At 31.2% G+C, this 22,075-nt stretch overlaps 3 protein-coding genes across 3 annotated transcripts; 2 read left to right on the top strand and 1 right to left on the bottom strand.

Annotated features, from left to right (window-relative positions):
- Nucleotides 1–339: 339 nt before the first annotated feature.
- On the top strand, nucleotides 340–5,096 carry LOC107914037 (receptor protein-tyrosine kinase CEPR2). Its single transcript, XM_016842755.2, has 3 exons — nucleotides 340–802; nucleotides 1,776–4,422; nucleotides 4,549–5,096. The coding sequence occupies exons 2-3, from the start codon at nucleotides 1,857–1,859 to the stop codon at nucleotides 4,911–4,913; spliced, it is 2,931 nt and encodes a 976-aa protein (XP_016698244.2). The 5' UTR covers nucleotides 340–802; nucleotides 1,776–1,856; the 3' UTR covers nucleotides 4,914–5,096.
- Nucleotides 5,097–7,095: 1,999 nt separating this feature from the next.
- LOC107915267 (glycine-rich cell wall structural protein-like) lies at nucleotides 7,096–12,824 on the bottom strand. Its single transcript, XM_016844426.1, has 2 exons — nucleotides 12,671–12,824; nucleotides 7,096–7,322 (listed from the first exon to the last, which is right to left on the bottom strand). Exons 1-2 carry the CDS (start codon nucleotides 12,822–12,824, stop codon nucleotides 7,096–7,098), a joined length of 381 nt encoding a protein of 126 aa, XP_016699915.1.
- Nucleotides 12,825–18,388: 5,564 nt separating this feature from the next.
- Nucleotides 18,389–20,971, top strand: LOC107914036 (serine/threonine-protein kinase-like protein CCR4). Its single transcript, XM_016842754.2, has one exon. The coding sequence runs from the start codon at nucleotides 18,583–18,585 to the stop codon at nucleotides 20,911–20,913; it is 2,331 nt and encodes a 776-aa protein (XP_016698243.2). The 5' UTR covers nucleotides 18,389–18,582; the 3' UTR covers nucleotides 20,914–20,971.
- Nucleotides 20,972–22,075: the final 1,104 nt, after the last annotated feature.

Below are 22,075 nucleotides of genomic sequence, written 5' to 3' on the forward strand. Positions count from 1 at the left end.
AGATAGTCTGCTTGAACTAAGTCCCGTATTGAATGGGATGAGACCTTAAAAACTTGGATGCTCGGCAACAGCATTGTAAAATTGAGTTCCAATAGATTGAATTTAAATATTTTAATATTTTCACAAAAAAATATGGAAAATCTACTAATCACTTAATTAGAATATATTTAATTATTATTTTTTATTTTAAGATTATATATATTTCAAATAATTTAATTATATTCAATATTTAATTTTTTAGTATTTATTTATTTATTTTATTAAACACAGACTAAATAAAATTCGACTATGTCACCCTAACACTATTACAGCACAAGCATTCCACCTATGCCACATTGTCAGTCTAATCTCAAATCATTTACGCATCGATACAGTGAATGATGCTTGCCTTTTCTCCTATCAACCAATCTTCCCCACAAAGCGCACTTTGTCTCTTTCTTTTTCGCTCTCAATAATATCATTCGAATCACTTCTCTTTCTTTTCTTTTCACTGTTCATTAAGCTGTTCTTTTGTATCCGTCTGTTTTCTGCTGTGATTTCTTTTCAGTTTCTTTGTAAAAAACATCCCATTCCGAAATCTGGGTTTTCATTTACCATCAAAATTCAGTGGTAACCAAAACCAATCTCTGTTGTTTTTTCTACTTTTCTTTTAAAAACCAGAAAATCCATGTCATCTAGCTTAATGAAACTGAACCTTTTTCTTGCTAACTTGGGGAACAGTTGTTCTTTTTTCTTGGGAAACTAAACACTTCCTCACTAACCAAACGAAAAGGAGAAGAATTCACGCTTGGACTTCGTACAGGTACGTATTTCTCACTTTCAAATTGTTTGCCTTTTACGTCAATTACATGCTTTCTTCTATTTTACTATATTTAACCCCATTTTGTTTTGGAAAAGGTAAACCTGAAATTCATTGTTAATTGTTGGTTTGTTTTTGTTCAAAAATCTCTGTTAAGATAGCATAAAAGAATGAAGGTAAAAAGAAGAAGGAAGAATAAAAGAGACAGAGGAAGGTTGAAAAAGCTAGTTCTAAAATGGAACATAATTTGGAGTATTGTTTGATTAGTCCAACAATTGACAACCAATGTTTAGATTATGTCAGTGATTTGTGTTAAACATTCCTACCTTTTCTTTTTCTTAATCATTTCCTTGCTTTAAACTTTAAACCATACCTGGATTAACAATGTTGTAAGCTTCATTTTTATGGGTTAAAGTCGTATTACAAATGATGGTTTCACAAATCACCCCCCCAAAAAACAGTTTTTAGCTTTTGAAATATATATTTTTTCATAAAATAATTCTAATTCATTCTAGAAAAGGTTTATGTGCGTATCATATATTTGGCAAATTTAATCTTTTTGGTTATCTTAGTCAGTTCATTCAAATAATTTAATATGATTTACCCATAAATTTTGCAATTTTTTTACCTTGAATTTAAATTCAACCCTAATCCAAATGGATCAGATTTAAGATTTGGGGTGTTATTAAATAATTAAAAAAGAAATGATGCGATTAAGAAAAATCCATAAAATAATTTCCCGCAAATTAAAATGAAAATTTTGAATATTTCGCAAACCTAATAAAAATGTTAATGTCAACTCAAGCTTGAGTGGGGTTAGATTAAGTGTAGAAATAAAAGACGAAAATCGACGGTTTGGTCTCTTGTCTCTTTTTATCAGCAAAATCTGCTTTTAACGTATTGTTTGTTTTATTTTAAGATTTGTTTCAATAAAATAATTCAACCTTTTTCTGTGCATGGAATTCTCTTTTTTCAGCTGTCGCCAGCCGGTGAAGTATGGTGTAGTATTGGAATTTTGCTCAATAATTCAGCTTCCTGTTCTGATTGAACGGCAATCATGATGCCCTTCAACAATTCCACAATGATTAAACATTGGTTTCTACTGTTTACAATCATGGCTTCTGCTCTTTTCCCGCCATGTTCCGCCATTAACGTCGAAACCCGAGCTCTTCTCGACGTTAAAAGCAAGCTCAGAGACCCTTTAAACGTCTTAGGTTCCTGGAAAGAATCAGATTCTGCATGCAAATTCTATGGAGTTACTTGTGATCCTGTTTCGGGCAATGTCACTGAGATTTCACTTGCTGGAAAATCTTTGTCCGGCGAGATTTCACTTTCCATCTCCATGCTTAACAGTCTTGAAACCCTTTATTTGCCTCTCAATTCCATTTCTGGGGAACTTCCTGACCAAATAAACCATTGTTCAAACCTCAGAGTTTTGAACATAAGCTGGAATAAAATGGTTGGAATTATACCCGATCTTTCTGGACTTAAGAGCTTGGAGATTCTTGCATTGGCGTTTAACTCGTTTTCCGGCAGGTTTCCGAGCTGGATCGGAAACTTAACCGGTCTGGTTTATCTTGGTTTAGGTGGAAATGATTTTGATGAGAGTGAAATTCCGGAGAGTATTGGGAACTTGAAGAACTTGAATACCCTGTATCTTCGCAACTCCAATCTGGTTGGACAGATTCCAGAGTCCGTTTTTGAGCTGAAGGCCTTACAGATATTGGATTTGTCCTGGAACAACATTTCTGGGAATATCCCGAACTCAATTTCAAAACTGAAAAACCTTAACCAGATTGAGCTGTTTTTCAACAATTTGACAGGGGAGTTACCACCAGGGATAGCTGATCTTCCTCTCTTGAAAGAATTCGATATCTCCTCGAACCGGCTGAATGGGACACTGCCAAAAGAGATTGGAAAGATGAACTTGACGGTTTTTCAATGTTACAATAACAGCTTTTATGGAGAGATCCCTGCAGGATTTGGAGATATGCAGCATCTTATAGGGTTCTCAGTCTATAAAAACAGGTTTTCCGGGCAATTTCCAGCCAATTTCGGTCGGTTCTCCCCTTTGATTAGTATTGACATATCAGAGAATCAATTTTCAGGTGGATTCCCGAGGTTATTGTGTGAGAGGGGAAAGCTGGAAATCTTACTGGCTCTTGACAACAACTTTTCAGGGGAGTTTCCGGATTCTTATGTTGAATGCAAATCACTGGTAAGGCTAAGGGTGAACAAGAATCATCTTTCTGGAAATGTTCCTGATGGATTTTGGGCACTTCCACATGCCAATATGATTGACTTCAGCGATAATGACTTCACTGGAGGAGTATCCGCCAGCATTGGATCTTCCATCGGCTTGAATCAGTTGGTTTTGCATAACAATAAATTTTCGAGCTCTCTTCCCTCCGAGCTTGGCAAGTTGACAAACTTAGAGAAGCTTCTTTTGAATAACAATAACTTTTCCGGCAACCTACCGGCTGAGATTGGTGCCTTGAAGCAGTTATTCTCGTTAGGTCTCGAGCAAAACTCGTTAACGGGATCGATACCTGCGGAACTAGGTAATTGTGTTAGATTGGTGGACTTGAATCTCGCTGATAATTATTTGAGTGGCATTATCCCACCAACAATTTCATTCATGAGCTCTTTGAACTCTCTGAATCTTTCGGGAAACAAACTCACCGGTCCAATTCCGAAGAATCTCGAAAACCTGAAGCTAAGTTCCATTGATTTGTCTGAGAACCAATTGTCTGGAAATGTTCCTCATGAGCTCTTGACCATAGGCGGCGTCAAAGCGTTTCTTGGTAATAGGGGACTCTGCATTGACAAAATGTTCAGAAATAATATGAATGATACTGTGTTGAATGTTTGCAGGGAAGAGCAGGGTCGGAAAATGGTGTTCGGGGATAAATCGGTTTTCTTCATCGTAATAGTAGTTGCTTTAATTATGGTTCTAGCTGGATTATTGCTCGTGAGTTACAAGAACTTCAAGCATAGCCGAGAAGACATGGAGAACAGTTTAGGAGGCAACAAGGGAGTAAATCCGAAATGGGAACTTGCATGTTTCCACAACATGGATATCGATGCCGATGAAATATGTAACCTAGAGGAACGAAACCTGATTGGAAGCGGCAGTACCGGAAGAGTTTACCGCCTGGATTTGAGAAAAAAGGGTGTCGTGGTCGCTGTGAAGCGACTATGGGATGGGGAAGGCCTTAAGGTTCTGGCAGCAGAGATGGAAATTTTGGGCAAAATCCGTCACCGAAACATACTGAAGCTCTATGCTTGTCTAATGAAAGGCAGATCAAGCTATTTGGTATTCGAATACATGGCAAAAGGCAACGTGTTTCAAGCACTTCACCGAGTGAAAAAAGACGGGAAACCCAAATTGGACTGGCATCGAAGACATAAGATTGCCTTAGGTGCTGCTAAGGGAATTGCTTATCTGCACCATGATTGCTCCCCTCCTATCATTCATAGGGATATAAAATCATGCAACATTCTACTCGACAAGGATTATGAGCCGAAAATCGCCGATTTTGGGGTCGCAAAGGTTGCAGAAAAATCTCTCAAGGGATCTGAATGGAACTGTTTTGCAGGCACCCATGGTTATATCGCTCCTGGTGAGTTTCAAATGACTTGTCTTTTTAGCAATGTTACAAAGTCTACATATATTTATATCCACCACTTATCTGAGTCCGAGTGATACCTGTGTATCTTACTTTTCTAACCGTAATTTTCAACTGCAGAGCTTGCCTATACACTAAAAGTGACTGAGAAGAGCGATGTGTATAGTTTCGGAGTACTGTTACTTGAACTAGTGACCAGAAGAGCAGCCATTGAGGAGGAGTATGGAGAAGGGAAAGATCTTGTATACTGGATTTTATCTCACCTCAATCATCATGAAAACGTCCTCAAGGTTCTTGACAGTAAAGTAGCCACCGAAACTGCCACCGTGCGAGATGACATGATTAAGGTCTTGAAGATCGGTATCCTCTGCACTGCCGAGCTTCCAAATTTGCGCCCCACCATGAGAGAAGTAGTCAGGATGCTTGTTAATGCTGAACCAGCCCGTTCTACGTCTCCAGATAGCCAATCTGACAAAAATTGGTAAGGGTTTTGTTTTATACTATGTTATTCGGACTCCTGTGGTTGTCGGATGAGACTATGTGTTCGACATGTGTATAGTTAAATTTTTCTAAGCTTTTTTTCTTCGTTTATTTGGAGGATTTTTAAAATCATATTCCAATATTTATGTACAAGATAAATAAAAGGGTGTATGTTGAAGGAGTTAAAATTCGTGTTTGGCAATTGGTTGATAATTGACTGTAGTTATTGGTTTGATTAACTGATTTTATTAACTGATTTGACCAATTGATTCTATTAACAATTTATTTAAAAATATTTGGTAAATTTTAGCTAAAAGCGTAATGACAAATAAGAGTATAACATATTTTATTATTAAGTATTTATTTGTTTATAATACTTTTGTTGTTATTGATTGAAATTATTGAAATAAAGCACTATTACCAATAAATTAAAACATCCACTGTGGAAATTAATTAGTGAATATTCTTGAAATTTTAAATAAACAAATTTCTTAAATTCTTTATTTGCAAATATTAACATTGTGGAAATTGACCAATATTAATAGTGTTATCAATATAATTAAAAATTACATTCTTAGTGATAATTATGTCATGTTTTTAGTATGTAAATTAGTAATAATTACGTCACACTCTGAATAAATTTGTCAAGTAGCATGTTTCAATTAATATAAAGTTACATGAGAAATCATTTTACACTAGTAAATTGAAAATAAATTAAGAATACATAAATATTCAAAAAAAATAGATACATATTAAGTTTGAGAGCATGTGGTAAAGAGAGTAATTTTTTAACAAGTATGGTCAGATATGTCATTCAACATATCTCATTGTCATTCAACATATCTCATTCCCAATCATCTGTGCAAAAAGTTGTTCATCCTTACGTTTTTTTGTTTTGAAGGTTTTAATTCAACAAACTCTTGTAAATTTTTATTTACCAAACATTACAATTAGAGGATTGAACTATCTAATTCTCCATTTCTACCCAAATCAATTTTTAAAAAAATCAAAACTCCATTTAGGAAACACCCATTTTCTTTGCTTCCAACAGATATTGTTTTGTTGGGAAATTTTAATGCCTTTTAGTGCATATAAAATCTTACTAAATTTTGGATTTTTGTTTTTTATTTTATTTTTATTTTTGAAATGGCATATGCTTAGCTTAAAATGCATTATCCAATACTGCAACGCCAACTTCTAATTTGGATTAGACTCTTCCAACTTCTCTAAAGTCGGATCTTTCTTTTTCTTTTTGATGAAGCTTCTAAAGTTGGACGAAAAGTAATTCTAACATTTGGTCTCTCAAATTTTTTTTTTTTTTTTTGGAATCACATTCCATTAGAATCATAACACGGAAAAACACCAACTATCTTTATATATACATGAGAGATGTACATTGTTTTTTCTTTGTTTTTTTTTTTTTAACATGAGAAGTTAATAGCTAAATTTCAGTTGTAATCCCTCTACTTTTCTGAAATTATATAAGAATGGTTAAATTTTAGTTTTGATCCTTATGTTTCTCTCAAATTTGAGATTTAATATCTATACTTTAATTTTGACATAATTTGGTACCTCGATTTTTATAATGTCATTCGTTAGTCTAAATGCTTTATTCTGATTAAAATGATGATGTAAATTTTTAAGAATTGTTAGTACCGTTAAAATTCTCCATTAAATTCAAATCCATTACAATGTGTTTTTTTTTTACTTAAACACCAAGTGATTTTTTTTAATAGAAGAATTTTAACGATGTTAACAAAAAGGTCTAAAATTTTAAATTCAAAAAGTAGATGAACTAAATTCTTGAAAATTAAATTATGAAAATTAAATTACAAATATACAAAGAGTATAAGAACTTTGAGCATATTGTAACCTTCAAATTTTACTCTATAATTGAGTAAAATAAATAAATAATTAACCCAAAGCAAAATGTGGGTGGTGGCCATGCTAATTTAACATTTCCTTTTTATTTTGCTAATTACTAATAGTATAAGATTGCAATATATGCTTACCAGTATTCCACTCATATGGATAATTTGCATGGTTGCAACAAATACCATGTACATTTTGAAATCAAAATCCTCCTCCAATTCCTCCACCAAATTCACCCCTTGTATCACTAGCTTCCAATTTCTTATCCTCCACTTACACCTCCTCCAACCCCACCACCTGCGCCACCTCTAGCTCCTATACCTCGCATTTTCCACCTTCTAAACCACTACCACCACCAAGTCTTCCTCTAGCACCATCACCACCGCCATTGCCATCATATGCACCAACTCCATCTTTTAAACCATTATTGCCACCAAGTCCTCTTTTAGCAATAGCGTCACCACTAAGCCCTCCTCTAACACTATGACACTTATCGTCTGACCCTATCGTCAAGTCCAAGCTACGGAATATTATATTTGTTGCTAAAGCAACATCATACAATTTACATCATTTAATCAATTACATACATAAATATCATACACATTCATCATGCATTACTCAATCATCTTTGGGTTTTACACGAGCTTTCGAAAGCTCTTTTGCCAACCCTAGCATGAATTAGGACAAAATTGTTAAGTTTTGAATTTCTTGGGTCGACATCATGACTTCCTGATTTCCTCATCGTGACGTGGCCAACACAGTAAGTCACGTCTTGACTTTAAGCATATTGATGTTGCGACATCGCTCACTGCCGACTCACATTGCGACGTTGAGAGTTTGTAGTTGTGATAAGGCCCCCGTTTTAGCAAAAATACCATTTGGTCTCAATTCAACAACTTGCAACACAACCTAAATGGTTCATACATCTTCTTTACAATAAAAAAACATCACAATTCATACCATTCCATGTCAACAAAGCCACATAGCCATTTCAATTAAGTAACGAATATATCAACTAAATTCAATTACATAGCCATTATAATTTTCCATTCAATATCATGCAAATCAATCTTACACCATTCAAGCATATAGAACTTTTCAATTCAATTTCCATATCTAACACTTCCGATACTATTTCCACATGATCAATACACAATTTAAGAACTAAACAATTCAATAAGCTTGATGCTATCTAACTAATTTATACACCAAGCCATATAACACAATTAACATTCAACCTACTACTTTTAATTCATTAATCTACCTAATTATTTCAATTAGTCCAATTTTAGAGTTTAATATACCATCTATTCATAAGTAAGGTCATATTTTTCATGGCATTAACTTGGTCAAAACATGTCTCATTCGGATGTGTACACTAAAGGACCCTATTATGTACATGCCACCAAGTCTTATTTCAAAATGGACATATAGTTACTACCTCGATAATAGTGTGAACTTTGCTCTGATCTAGATCGACAGGTTCCATAAGGTGATGATCTACAAAGGAAAGAAGAACAACAAGAGTAAGCTTATATAAATTATTATTTGAATAGGAATCTAAATTAATTAAATTAATCTTCGGTTATGTGGCTCCACTAAATATCGAGGTTACCTGTCTAGACTAAACCTTCGATACGTATAACCCAAGAATCTGTAACAAATGCTAGATTTTGTAATAACATATAAAATTTATGATTAATCACATGTATAACCCTAATGGCATGTCGTATTTATCCTAACATTTTACTAAGTTCATTCGGGCATCATTTCCATATAAATGGCAATACCAATTCATGTACATAATTTCATTTCTCATTTTCGAGCCATATGATCAATAATCACATTTACATTTTGTACTATTTCCATATAGCCAATATTTACATGAATTTACAATTCAGTCCATTTCAAGACATGTGTGCCAAATTCACTAATTCTACTCAATTTTAATAAATAAGTATAAATTCAAGTATAATTCATACATAAAATAAAATAGAGTGGTAAGCTCCATATGACCTTACTTGTTCAAAATACGTAAAGTGGATACTTCAGGGGCTAATCTGCAATTTTAGCTTTTCCCCGATCAACTCCACTTTGATCCGATTCTTGATCTAAACAATCATTTTATATCATCAATCAATACCAAATATCTTCATACTATGCTACGATATGCATGAACCTTTATAAACTCAATTTTTCAATAACCCTAAAATTTTATATTTTATTCAATTTATTCCTTGAACTCAACATAATTATAACTTTTAATTCCTAGCCTCGGATTAAAATCTGATTTCAAATGTTCTCACTAGGGACCTTAAAATTTATATTTCTAACATAATTTTATAACAATTTTTACATTTATTCAATTTGGTCCCTAATGTAACCAAGTTAACAATAAGCTAAATTAACTTTACAATCTAGTCCTTTTCATATTCTAAGCTTAAAATCTATCAATTTCAAGCTTAATTCTCCAAAAAAATCAACAATGGAAACTTTCAAAAACTTTAACTATAACAGCTCATTTTTCAATGGTGTTGAAAACGGTGGTTTCAAAGCCATAAACCTAACGAATGATCCCGTAAATATTAAATATTTACGAGTCAAATATAGAATTATGTTGAAATTTTATTTAATGATTTTTGTTAATTGAACGAATAATTAGATTCATGTGGTATGTCCCTAAAGTCAAATGGTTTTAGCAAATGAGGTATTGAGACATTTCTATAAACCAAGCCCGTAAATATTTTTATTAAATATTTAAGGAATGGTTATATAAATGTATTGAAATTTAGTTAAAAATTTTAATGTTTAAATAGTTAATTAAGTAAAAAAGATTAAATCGTAAAAGCTGCAAAAATTAGTTTTTGTTAGTTAAAGGTGCTAAATAGTTAAATTAAGAAGGTCAAAAGGGTTTGTGTAGCAATAACACCTTAAAAAAAGCATGCACGGTTAGTGGCCAACTTTAGTTAATTTATATGATATATTTTAATAAAAATAAAGTAAATATTAGGTAATAGGTAGTAAACAAAAGAAAATTAATTTTTTTTCTTTATGTTCTTCCCCAACCGAGAGAAACGTGATTTTTGAGAATGGGAGATTCAGCCAAACTCTCTTCAATGCATGTGTGAGATTTTGAGGTCCGTTTTTAATTATTTTTATGTTTTTGTGATCTTTTTGCTTAATCTAGCTAACCCGGGGGTTAATTCGTAAAACTATTAAAATTTTAGGGACTTACCATGAATGATTTTTATGTGTTTTTGAACTTTGTTGTTAAATTCTTGAGTTTAATAGCTAAATATAAATTTTTTGTTAAGTGATTTTTAGTAATTTTAATGTTTAAGGATTAAATCGTTAAAATAGGAAAAATACATGGAATTTTAGTGAAATTTTGATAAAAGTGGGTTGATCAGGGACTAGGTAAAAATCATCTAGCATAAGTTTTCTTTAATTGTGGTTAATTTGTGAGTTTTTGGTTTAGGGACAAAATTGCATAAAAGGGTAAAATGTTGGGGTAATTGTGTAAAATGATGATGAAAGGACTTAATTGAATAAAACTGCTTATTTAAGTGCTGGAATAGTTTAATTGAATAAAAAATTATTATTTAGATCAAGAAATGGGCTAATCGGATTTAAATCGAGGAAAAGTTAAAGTATCGGACTAGTTGTTGGCTTTGTTTTTGCAACCATTTTAGTCGAGGTAAGTTCGTATAATAATTTAATCTCTTACTTGTTGATTGTGTAATTGTTAGTAAGTGACTATGCTAAGTATTAACATATATATCTATTGTGTATTATATATTAAACTAGATGAAATTGTCTTAGTGAGCAAATAGATGAAATTGATGAAAAATGAGAGTATCATGAATACGAGTATGAAATGTATAACGGAAATAAAATTCAAGGATAAGGTTATGAAATGTGTCCCATTTGAACCTTGTGAATACCTAGGATACAAATGACATGTCATCAGGGGTTATACGATTTCGGGTGCTGGTCTTGGATATCCTACCAATGGCTGAGGTCCTGCATTTGTTGCGGATTCTCCACAACATCGTGTAGCTTAACATTTCGACCCACAGCTCGTGTAAGCAAGCTCATTTCATAGCTCGTGTGAACATTTCATATACAGTTACAATTACAATTACAGATACATGCACACTTTGTGTGAGCATGGTTCCCTTATATCCAACGTTATTTCATTTGGTTCAACGGGTAATAAAGACTTAAAAGAGTGAGCAATTATATGAAATGTTATGTGATCATGAAAGTTGAAATGGAAGATGTTGGTATAATACTTGGTTTTGATATGTTACTAACTTGTGGGATTTGTGATGTGTATAGGATTAAATAAATTCATGAGCATGATAATAAATTTATGCATCAAATATATACAATTGAGCTTATAAGGTACGTTTACGTTTATGATTATACGAGCTTACTAAGCACTAGTTGCTTATGTTAGTTGTTTTCTTTGTCTTGTAAATCATCGGAAAGCTCGACCTATTGAAATCTCGTCAGAGCACATACACACTATCCGTCCATCATTTTGGTAGGTTTTGGCTATTTTGTTAATGGTTATAAATAACATGTAATAGGAGCTTTTATAATATTTTTGCCAATGTGATGTGGTTTGAGCTTACTTGTATATATGGCTTGAGTTTGACTTGTAAATGTCCAGGATATGTGTGTTGTCATTTTGTTTATGCCTCTTGAAAGTAGATAGCTTATGACTTAATGGAATGTGAATGAAATGGTTATTTGATATGTTTGCTACATGCTTGAGGTGTGAACTTGTAGCATTGTAATTGAATTGATTTTATGTTTGAATTGTGGTGCCAAGTGATGGCATATTGGCTAGGCACATAGGTTGAATGATTTTGGCATGTTTTAGACTTGTTTAAATGTGTTTTTAAAGTGTGAAAATGGTTGATTTTGTTTTGGCTTAGTACCTAAGTTTTGGATGAAAGTTTGTCCTTTTTTTTGGAAGCTTTTTAAGGTGCACACTAAGCTCTATCTGGTTGTGTGACCTCTGTTTCTAAAATTTTACATATTTTCACATTTTTTTCCATTTTAATCCAAATTAGTCTCTTATTGTTTTCAAACTATTTCTAAGGTCCGTTAAACTCAATTTAAAGTCTATAAGTATATGTTTGCCATGTTTAACAAATGATTTGATTATTTATACTTAAATTAATATTTGAGAAGTTTTAAGTTGGTAATTGTTTCGTTATTTGCTGTGATACTCTATAACCTTAATCCAGCGATGAAGGACAGGTTAGGGGTGTTACATTAACAGTTTCACATATTGGTACATGAGTTAGCTAAACCAAGCTCCCATTACCTTAAATCTATAAAAATTACAAGAAAATGACCTAAATATACTTACAATTTATGGTCAAAAGTCACCAAAAGCTTTAGATTTTTCTTTCTTCAAATTCGGCAATGAAAAGATAAACGGGGAAGATTATATTATTTTTTACACTATTTAACTTATATAGGTGAATTAAGTCTTTATTAAACTAGTTTAATTAACATAAACATGGTTTATTTTACTTAATCTAATACTAATCAAATTTAGTGGATTCCACCGTCAACATCCAGTTTCTCCTATATAGAAATGGTACAATTGTCTTTTTAAATCTTTGGTTAATTGTTAATTTAATCCTTAAGCATTTGGTGAATTAAAAATCTATAGTGATTAGAATTTACAATTTAATCCCTAAGCCTTAATTAACTATTAATTCGAAAAAATTACCGGACCAAACTTTAATTTATTATTATAACATCCTAGTAAATATTAATATTTAATAATTTCTGACTTAGTTTATGAAAATAGGGTTTTGAAACCGCCTATTTCAGGTACCACTAAAAATCGGGTCGTTACAAATACCCTCACCAACTCCACCTCCTAAACCACCTCCACCTCCAAGCCCTCTTCCACCACTAGCGTCGCCTCCTAAACCACCACCACTACCACTCGAATTCTCCTCAAATTTTTGACACTCAATTATATCTATAGTAAACACAAACATCAATGCACACATTCTCAATCTTTTGATTATTGACCCAACAAAATATTTTGAGATATCATAAATCATGTAGTCAGTGTTCAGAGCCACATTAGTGATTAAAATCATAAAATTTCTTGAGAAAAAATTACTTTATAAAAATGAATTTTAATTAAAGAATTAGTAAATTGAGTCCACAAAAATTTTTGAAGAAAAATACCCATAATTTTGTTAAAACAAATTAATTTATATGGAAATAAATTAATCTCTTTCCAAACACTAAAACTAAAAAATCAATAACTTTATTTTAAGCATTTATCTCTTCTCTCAATTTTTTTTTTATTTCCTTTCACCCATACTCTCTAACATTCTTACAACATTAACGAGGGAAGATAATTCAATGGTTTTAACATATGAGAAAATATCATGGACAATTGTGAGAAAGATACGAGTTATTGAAATTTATTCGATATACCTTTTTCTTAATAGTTTTGTAATAGTCTTACATTTAATTATATTATACATTGATTTATCAAATATTAGATTATACATTAATTTATATAATTTTTTTTAGAAATTTTAATTTTTCAAAATTGGATCCCAATCCTAATTTCCTAACTCGGTCGGTGCAAGTGAATATACAAATATAGTCTATAATATATCTATGTTTAACCTAATGACCTAACTTTCGAATACCTTTGAAAAATGGTTAATACATCTACTGGCGAAGCCATCAATTCATTATTGGGGATCACAATAAATTTTTAGAAGTTTGAGGGTCAAAATTAAAAATTTTGTTAAAATACCTCATAACTAAAGTGACTAAAAGGGATATTATACCTCTTAGCTAAGGAGGGCCAAGACCACTGCTTGCCCCTTCTAGCTATGCCTTTGAATACATCATTTGTTATCAGAGTTTTATACATTTTTTTAAATGTTGTATTTGAGTTTATTAAAAGTATAGTACATATATTTAATAAAAATTATACATTTTGGTACTAAAAGATAACAATATTAATTTTTTTAGTGTTTGATTCAAGTTTTTAAAATTTTTGATGAAAATAATAACTAATTAATAATATTAGCAATTAATTTTCATCAAGTTAATCATAAAACTCCCAAAAATCACAATTGTCAAATAATACTTAACAAATTAAACAAATTCACAATTGACTCTTAATTTATTTTATTATCAAAATCATGAAAAATCAAAAGTAATAACATCGACAATTAACTTTCATCAAATCAAATTTAAAATTCAAATTAAACACTAAAAAATTAATACCAATACCTTTAAATACCAAAAATATAACCATTTGCGAAATATACATAAAAAGGAAATTACAAGCACCCCATTAGAAAATGTTAAATATGAACATCATTTTTAAATATAAAAGGAAAAACCCTAATTTGGTCGGCGGCATAGCAATTCATATAGTCCATCGTCTTCTCACTGCCACTAGCCTTAGCTAATTGGGTAATGCTTGCCAGAGGAAGGCGATCACCGCCAAAAATCTCGACCACTGATTGTACTGTCTGCCATTTATATTTATATCGGGATTTAGATCTAAACGTGTTTTTATCACATGTATATATACATCAATGTTTTTATTTAAAAATGATATTAAATGTTTAATTGATTTAATTAAAGTTTAAATATATTAATATCCATATATCGATAATGGTAATTATCCAAAAAAAATATTTACTTTTAATTTTTTTTAAAATCATTTAATTCACTAAATGGCTATTTTAAAAAAAATTCTTTAAAAAAAATTAATTCACTATTTTAATTTATATTGTTATTTAAATATTCATTAAATACGTTACATATCTACTTTTTTACTTATTATTTCTCTAACAATAAAATAATATATTTTCACTTAATAAATAAATATTTTTTAAAAAGTATAAACTTTGGAAGGATCGGAAAAGAAATTCTTGAAGGATTATTTAAATATTAACCTAAAAAATGGGATGATTTAAATAAGAGTAAATTATATAAATCTAATTATAAAAAAAAATCATTTTAAGCACTCTTGTTATATAGTTCGATCATTTTGATCACTCAACTTTTATATAGTTAGTTATAATTTAAAAAATTAACCATCAAAATTTACAAATAATTTTAATTTAATTCTAATTCTAAAAAATTTAAAAAAAATATAAAAATACAAAAATGCTTTCCGAGAATATAATAATAAATTTAAAATTTATATAATATATTATTAAATATAATAAAAATGTCCCCCACCCCATTTCTCTCCCTCTCCCTCCCCACCTTGGATTTCCCGTGGGTCACTATCTATTTAAATAAATATTAGGAGGAGGAAATCGAGTGGTGGACTACTGAAATATGGGCTTCAAACGTTGACAACTGACGCGTACACTATGGCACGCACCCATTGCTTCGATTCTGCGCTTATACGTATCAAATTCTTTTCCTCTAATGTTTTGGATAAATATTATAATTTGATACATAATTTTGATTTAATATAATTATAAACATAAAATTTTATTTGTAATTCAAAAGTATACATAAAATTTTAATTATAATTTAATTGTACATATTAATCACTTTTATTTTTATATTAGATAAATATAAATATTTATATAATATGTAATTATAAATTTTGTGTATAGAATTACAAGTATTATAATTCATTACACACTAAACTAAAATCGTATGTAATTTTACAATTTATCTCTATTTTTTTAATAGAAAATGCTAAAGCCCATCGTTTGTAGTATATAAAGGACTTTTCCTCGTATCGTAATATATTGTTTGTCCAAATAAAGTATTATAAAATTGTTACCTTTTAAAGGAGGGGATGGATTAATAATTTCAACGCAAAGTTTCTTTATCATTTTATTAGTGATTCGATGGAATTAAAAATAGTGGGTTTTAGTTGATTGAGTCTTCACTCGACTGGTATGAGTATTGTTATCAATATAAGATGATGTAGGTCAAGTATGTTAAAACATATTATTTTCTTATTTATGGATCGGAAATGGGCTGTGGGTAGTTCTAAGTATTGTATGAAAAAAATATATATATGGCCAGAACCTATAATAAGAATGTTAAAAAAAATAGCAAGTTATTTAGAATTTTAATTAATTTATTTGTATTGAATTTTATTATTATCTGAATTGACATTATTTAAATAAATTATCTATTGAGTATTCAAAATTGTTAAATATCGAGCTTAATAAGCCAAAAAATGAAATTTAAAAATGAAATCAATGATAAATTTAGATATCTAAATTTGAATTTATTATTCATTATAATATAATGGATATAAATATTATTATACTATTCTTTTTCCAATGTTATGCATGGGTTAGATTGTAGCATAAATTCTAGTATTTTATATTTACTTGTTAAAAATTCAATATAAAATTTATAACATTTCAGTAATATTATAATTGAAAAAGTGAAAATAAAATAATATAAATATTCAATTTTTAAAAATATGATGGTTTGTTTATGATGAATACATGGTTAGATTTTTAATTTTATCCGTGTTACTATTTTAGTTATCCAACTTTAAAATTTTTAATTTAAGTAATAATGTTTGAATTTATTCCTGTATGGTCACCAACCATTAAATTGATAACGGAAAATCTTTTTCTAATTGGTATAATAACACATTTAGTCCTCAATACCTACATATTCTATCAATTTAATCTTAGTTCTAAATAATTCAATAAATTTAACCTTTCACATTTATAAATTCTATCAATTTGATCATCAAACTTTATTTGATCCTAGTTCTAAATAATTTAATAAATTCAACCTTTCACATTTATAAATTCTATCAATTTGACCATCAAACTTTCTAATCAAAACTTTTTAGCTTTTAAAACAGAGGCATTCCACATCTATAAATTTGTAAACCCCCCCCAAAAAAAACTTCTGTCAACTAATGAGCTATTTTCCGAGCCAAACCCTGATATCAATGAATTTATCTTAATTTTTTATTCATTTTTCTTTTTTTCATTAGTTTTATTCTAAATATAATATATTATAACCCTTTAATTGATAAAATTTTGGCTAAAGAAAATGGAAAAACTAAAAAAAATATACACTTTGGATTTACTCTTGTTGTTAACAATACGATATTTTCTTCAAGGTGCATAGAAATAGTCCTTGAAGTTGGTCATTAAAATTAAAATTACATCTAAACTTAAAAAATATGGCTTTGAAAAATCCAATTGTTCAATCAATAATTATATAAGAAAAATTATGAACATTTAATTTTTCATAAGAAAAAAAATGTGGAAATCTAACTGATTTTTTTTTGGTTACATTGATAATGATTTTTTTAATTTTACAAATTGATTAAGAGATTATTATGATTTTAAATTATTTGTTTCTAATTTTTAAATCTACAATAAACCATATGTGTCACTAATAATCCGATTTAGTGTCAAATTATTTACCAAATTAATTAAAAACTAAAATTATGCTAGTCAGAGTAAAAAATTATTTTTTACAAATATTAAATTATTTATATAATTTTATTATATATTATATTTTCTATTATTTTGAATGATGTTTAGTTAATTTCTAACACCAACTTCTTAAAAATATAAACAGAAAGAGTTATGTATTGAATTGGATAATTTCAACCATAAATAAAATAATTAATATATGTGGAATGCATTTGTTTAAGTTGACAGCTTTGATTAGGAAGTTAGAGGATCAAAATGATAAAATTTGTAAATAAGAAGGGTTAAATTTATTGAATTTATTAGAACATATACATAAAGCTTTGTTCGTAAAACTTTTAGAAATTATTTTTTTTAAATTTATTTGTTATATAATTTTTTTAAATTATTTTTTTAACTATCGACTTTAAAATTGCTCCTTTACCTTGGTTAAGTTTTAAATTTGGTTAATAAAAAAAGTTTAAAGTTGGTAAAAAATAATTTTATCTATTTTTTAATATTATTCATGCACCAATTGATGTGCAATGTTCTGGCTAGTGTAATTGAAATTGGCTTAAACAAGCGGGTGCAATCAATATGGATCGAAATTTACATTGGTGAGGAAAAAAGAAATGGTTGTTCCGATTTATTTTTGGAACGGTGCACTGGAAGCAGCCTTGAACCGGTTACAGAACTGTTTTACACATTTTCGTATATTTTTGTATAATTAATATTTTAACGAACTAATAGTTGAATTTCATATTTCATTCATATAGATCATGCATGTCAAATTTGACATAAATTAAAAATATCTAACTGTTTGTTTTGTGTAAAAACCTTTAAACCATTCTATAAATATTAATACATATAATATTTTAGATCGATATAATATAAATATTAGATTGGTTCAAAAATTTATATGCATGACAATTATATTGATAAATTTAATGATTAAATTGTTAAAATATTAATCGCATAACAAAAATGTGAAAATGCGTAAAAATAAATTTATTATTTGTAAAAATAAAATAATTAATTAATATAAAATTTTATATTAGCATTAAATGTTATTCAAATTTAGAATATTTAAATGGACAAAAACAATTAAATGAAATATAATGGAAATTCATAACATGAACGTCGTCATCAACATTCGTGTAGAAAATGTACTTCATACAAATGAAGACCTGGTCTCCAGTCCACACTTCAGAAACTCCATCAAACCGCGTTTTCCTTTTCCCTCAATGGTCCATTTTCTCAAACATTTTGGCCTCGTATAAGCCCCCTTCTCCCTTTTAAACCCCATAAAATCTATTTGTATTTTCCCAATTCCCACCATGAAATTCTTCTCAACACAATTTCCATGGGTTTTTTCTTTTGTAAATCCCACCACTTTTCCCTCTTCTTATTTTCCTTTCTCTGTTTTGCTTCTTTCACCTTTTCTTTATCCACTGTTTCAATCTCTGAAACTTCCAGCCTCACAATTGTTTGCGCTTTAGTACCCTCCAATGGCAGCCTTCAACTATATTCTCTCAACTGTTCTACCTTTCCAGTTCTTGATATAATTGAAACCCCTTTTAGTTCCAACGATTTGTTTTCTGGGATTGTCTCTGGGGATGGATTTTTATGTGGTTTGAGACCCTCTTCTTCGTCATCCAATGTTTCAGTCATGCATTGTTGGAGATTTTCCAGCAATGGTTCTACTTTAAGCTTCAAAAGGATTTACAGGGGTACAGTTATTAACCAGCTTGAAGCAGGCAACACTCATATTTGTGGTCTTAATCAGACAAACGCTCTTGAATGCTGGCAGTGGCCTGAATTTAATCAAACAGGTGGTGTTCAGAACTTTTCCGATATTGCTGTTGGCGAAGGATTTGTATGTGGGTTATCAGAAGATGGAACGACGATAAGATTCCTCCGAAACTTCACTGGTATCACTGATCGAGACACTATAGGTGGGAATTATAGCGTGATTGCTGCTGGTTTCAGACATGTTTGTGCCATCAACTCAGATAATGATTTAGAGTGTTGGCCAAACCGAACCACTGTCGGTGATATGCCTCAGGGAAAGTTCAACTCGCTGGCTCTGGGGTTGAATCGAAGCTGTGCTTTAAGGATTAATGGAACAGTTGTCTGTTGGGGGATGAACAATTTCAGGCTGCCACTGGAATTGGAAGGTCTTGAGTTTATTACAATCAAAGCAAAAAGGAATGTTTTTTGTGGAGTTTTAACATTCAATTATTCACTGTTTTGTTGGGGTGACTCTAATTTCAGCTCCAACCATATGGTTTTCTCAGAAGTTTTACCTGGACCATGTAGGAATGAATGTCCATATGGTTCATTGCTAGGATCAGGCTCGCTTTGCAGCAATGGTTGGTCTATTTGCCAATCTCGACCTTCAATGCCAACAACGCCAGCCCTGCCACCATCTCTCTCACCCCAACCTCAAAACAGATCGACAAACAATGATTTGAATGGCAGATTGATAGCTTTTCTAGTTGTTGGTTGTGTTGGATCCTCCTTGTTCTTGCTAGTCGTTGGTTTCTTTGTCTTCAGATATTGCAAAGATAGAGTGTGTCGAGTCCATGATTCAGGTCGGCTCGATGAGACTGGTGCCCCTGTCAATGGTGATCCAGAATCAAATCATCCCCAAACTCCCCAAGCCCCACCGGCTGTGCTGGAGAAGCGTCTGAGCCAATTGACCAGCATGGGTACCACTGGTCGCTTGGAAGAGTTTTCGTTTGAAGACTTGGTTCAAGCCACCAACAATTTCACCGAAGATCATAAGATTGGTAATGGTAGTTTTGGTTCAGTCTATTATGCTACATTGGATGATGGGCGCGAAGTGGCCATCAAACGAGCCGAAACAACGAGCACTTCATCCTATGCAATCGGCTCCAGGCGTCAAGAAGATAAAGACGACGCCTTTGTGAATGAGCTCGAGTATTTGTCCCGCGTTCACCACAAGAACCTCGTCCGACTCTGGGGATTTTACGAGGATTCGAGCGAACGCATACTTGTTTACGAATACATGAACAATGGCACACTCCATGACCATCTCCACAAGTTACAAAACTCGCCCTTTACGTCATGGGCTATTAGGCTCAAGATCGCATTAGATGCTGCAAGAGGGATCGAATACCTGCACGAATACGCGGTTCCACAGATCATACACCGCGATATCAAGTCTGCCAACATTCTTCTCGATACAAACTGGACCGCAAAAGTATCGGACTTTGGATTATCATTGATGGGTCCTGGAGACGAGGAATCACACCTTTCACTGCGTGCAGCAGGCACGGTCGGATACATGGATCCCGAGTATTACAGGCTCCAACAACTGAGCACTAAGAGTGATGTTTACAGTTTTGGAATAGTTCTGCTCGAATTATTATCCGGATACAAGGCGATCCATCGGAACGAAAATGGGGCGCCAAGGAATGTGGTCGATTTTGTGGTTCCATATATTCTTCGAGACGAAATTCACAGGGTTCTGGACCCGAATGTCCCACCGCCAACCCCTTTCGAGATCGAGGCGGTTGCGTATGTAGGCTATTTAGCGGCGGATTGTGTGAGACCGGAAGGCCGAGACAGGCCTTCGATGACTGAGATTGTAAATAACTTAGAGAAGGCATTAACAGCCTGTTTGATTCCCCGAGCTTTATCTCGATCCACTACACACTCTTCCACATAAAATGTACAGTAAAATTTTTCAGTCAATTTTTCTCCAATGCATTTATTTTTTATTTTTAGTTTTTTTTTCCCTCTGACTTGTTGATTATTCAACTGAAGCAAAAAGTGTGTGATGATTGATGGGTTGATTACCTACCAATAATGAGAAAAAGAACCTGTTTTTAGAAAAGAAAGAAAAAATTGTTTTGGACCTGGCAGCCAATGTATTTTAAATTTGGGATAAAGAAACATTTAATCCTTAAATTTAATAATTTTTTTAATTTAGTCCCTGAACTTCGGTTTTTGTCTCCAATAGCTCTTAACCTTGACACATTTTACCTATTTAATTCTTGAATTTAAATTTCTAATGATGCAGCACTTAAAAAAGTGCCATACCATCACTTAAAAATTAAAATTATAATTAAGTAGTGCCATATTTTAGTATAATCCAAATTTAAGACTTATTTGGTTTGACAAAGTCATTGAAGAAAGTTTGGTTTTGAATTTACCCCCCACAAAGACTTGGAAGAGTAGTAGGTCAAAAGAAAGGAAATAACACTAGAAACCTTTTAATTATTAATATCAATGCATGCATGGTTTGTGGTTATAAAATCAAATCACATATTACTCGTTCAATACTTTAATTTAATTGGTAAGTCCAGAGGAGACGTCTCCCTGGGAGCATCAGCAGCCCTATTTTTATTACTAAACAAAGTTGGACCACCAAGTCGATTTGTTCAAGAAATTTCTATACACCCACGGGGTTGAGAAGGTGAAATGATAACTTGTTTCTATCTTTTTGCACTGATGACATCACATGAAAATTACGTCCATTAAAACAATTGTTTTAAAACATGACACTAAATATGTTTAAATTTTTTTGACATGAATTTATTTTTAGATATTCTTTTTATGTTCGAATATTTAAAAGTTAAAAGTTTTGCATATTCTCCTCCATTAAAACTTTCCTTTATTTTCTTGGCAACCAAACACTATTTGCAAAGTATTTCTAGATAATTACAAAAGAAAATATTTTTATAAAGCTTTCATCTTTCTCACCATCCACAAGTTTAATAGTCATTTTCATCAACATTCACCCTCCACTTACTCTTTACTTATGAAACTGAGATAAACTCATCCCAAGCAACTCGATCCTTCACTATTGCTAAACCAATTTCCACCCT

Source organism: Gossypium hirsutum, chromosome D05 (genome assembly GCF_007990345.1).
Source record: "Gossypium hirsutum isolate 1008001.06 chromosome D05, Gossypium_hirsutum_v2.1, whole genome shotgun sequence".
Taxonomy (NCBI): Eukaryota; Viridiplantae; Streptophyta; class Magnoliopsida; order Malvales; family Malvaceae; genus Gossypium; species Gossypium hirsutum.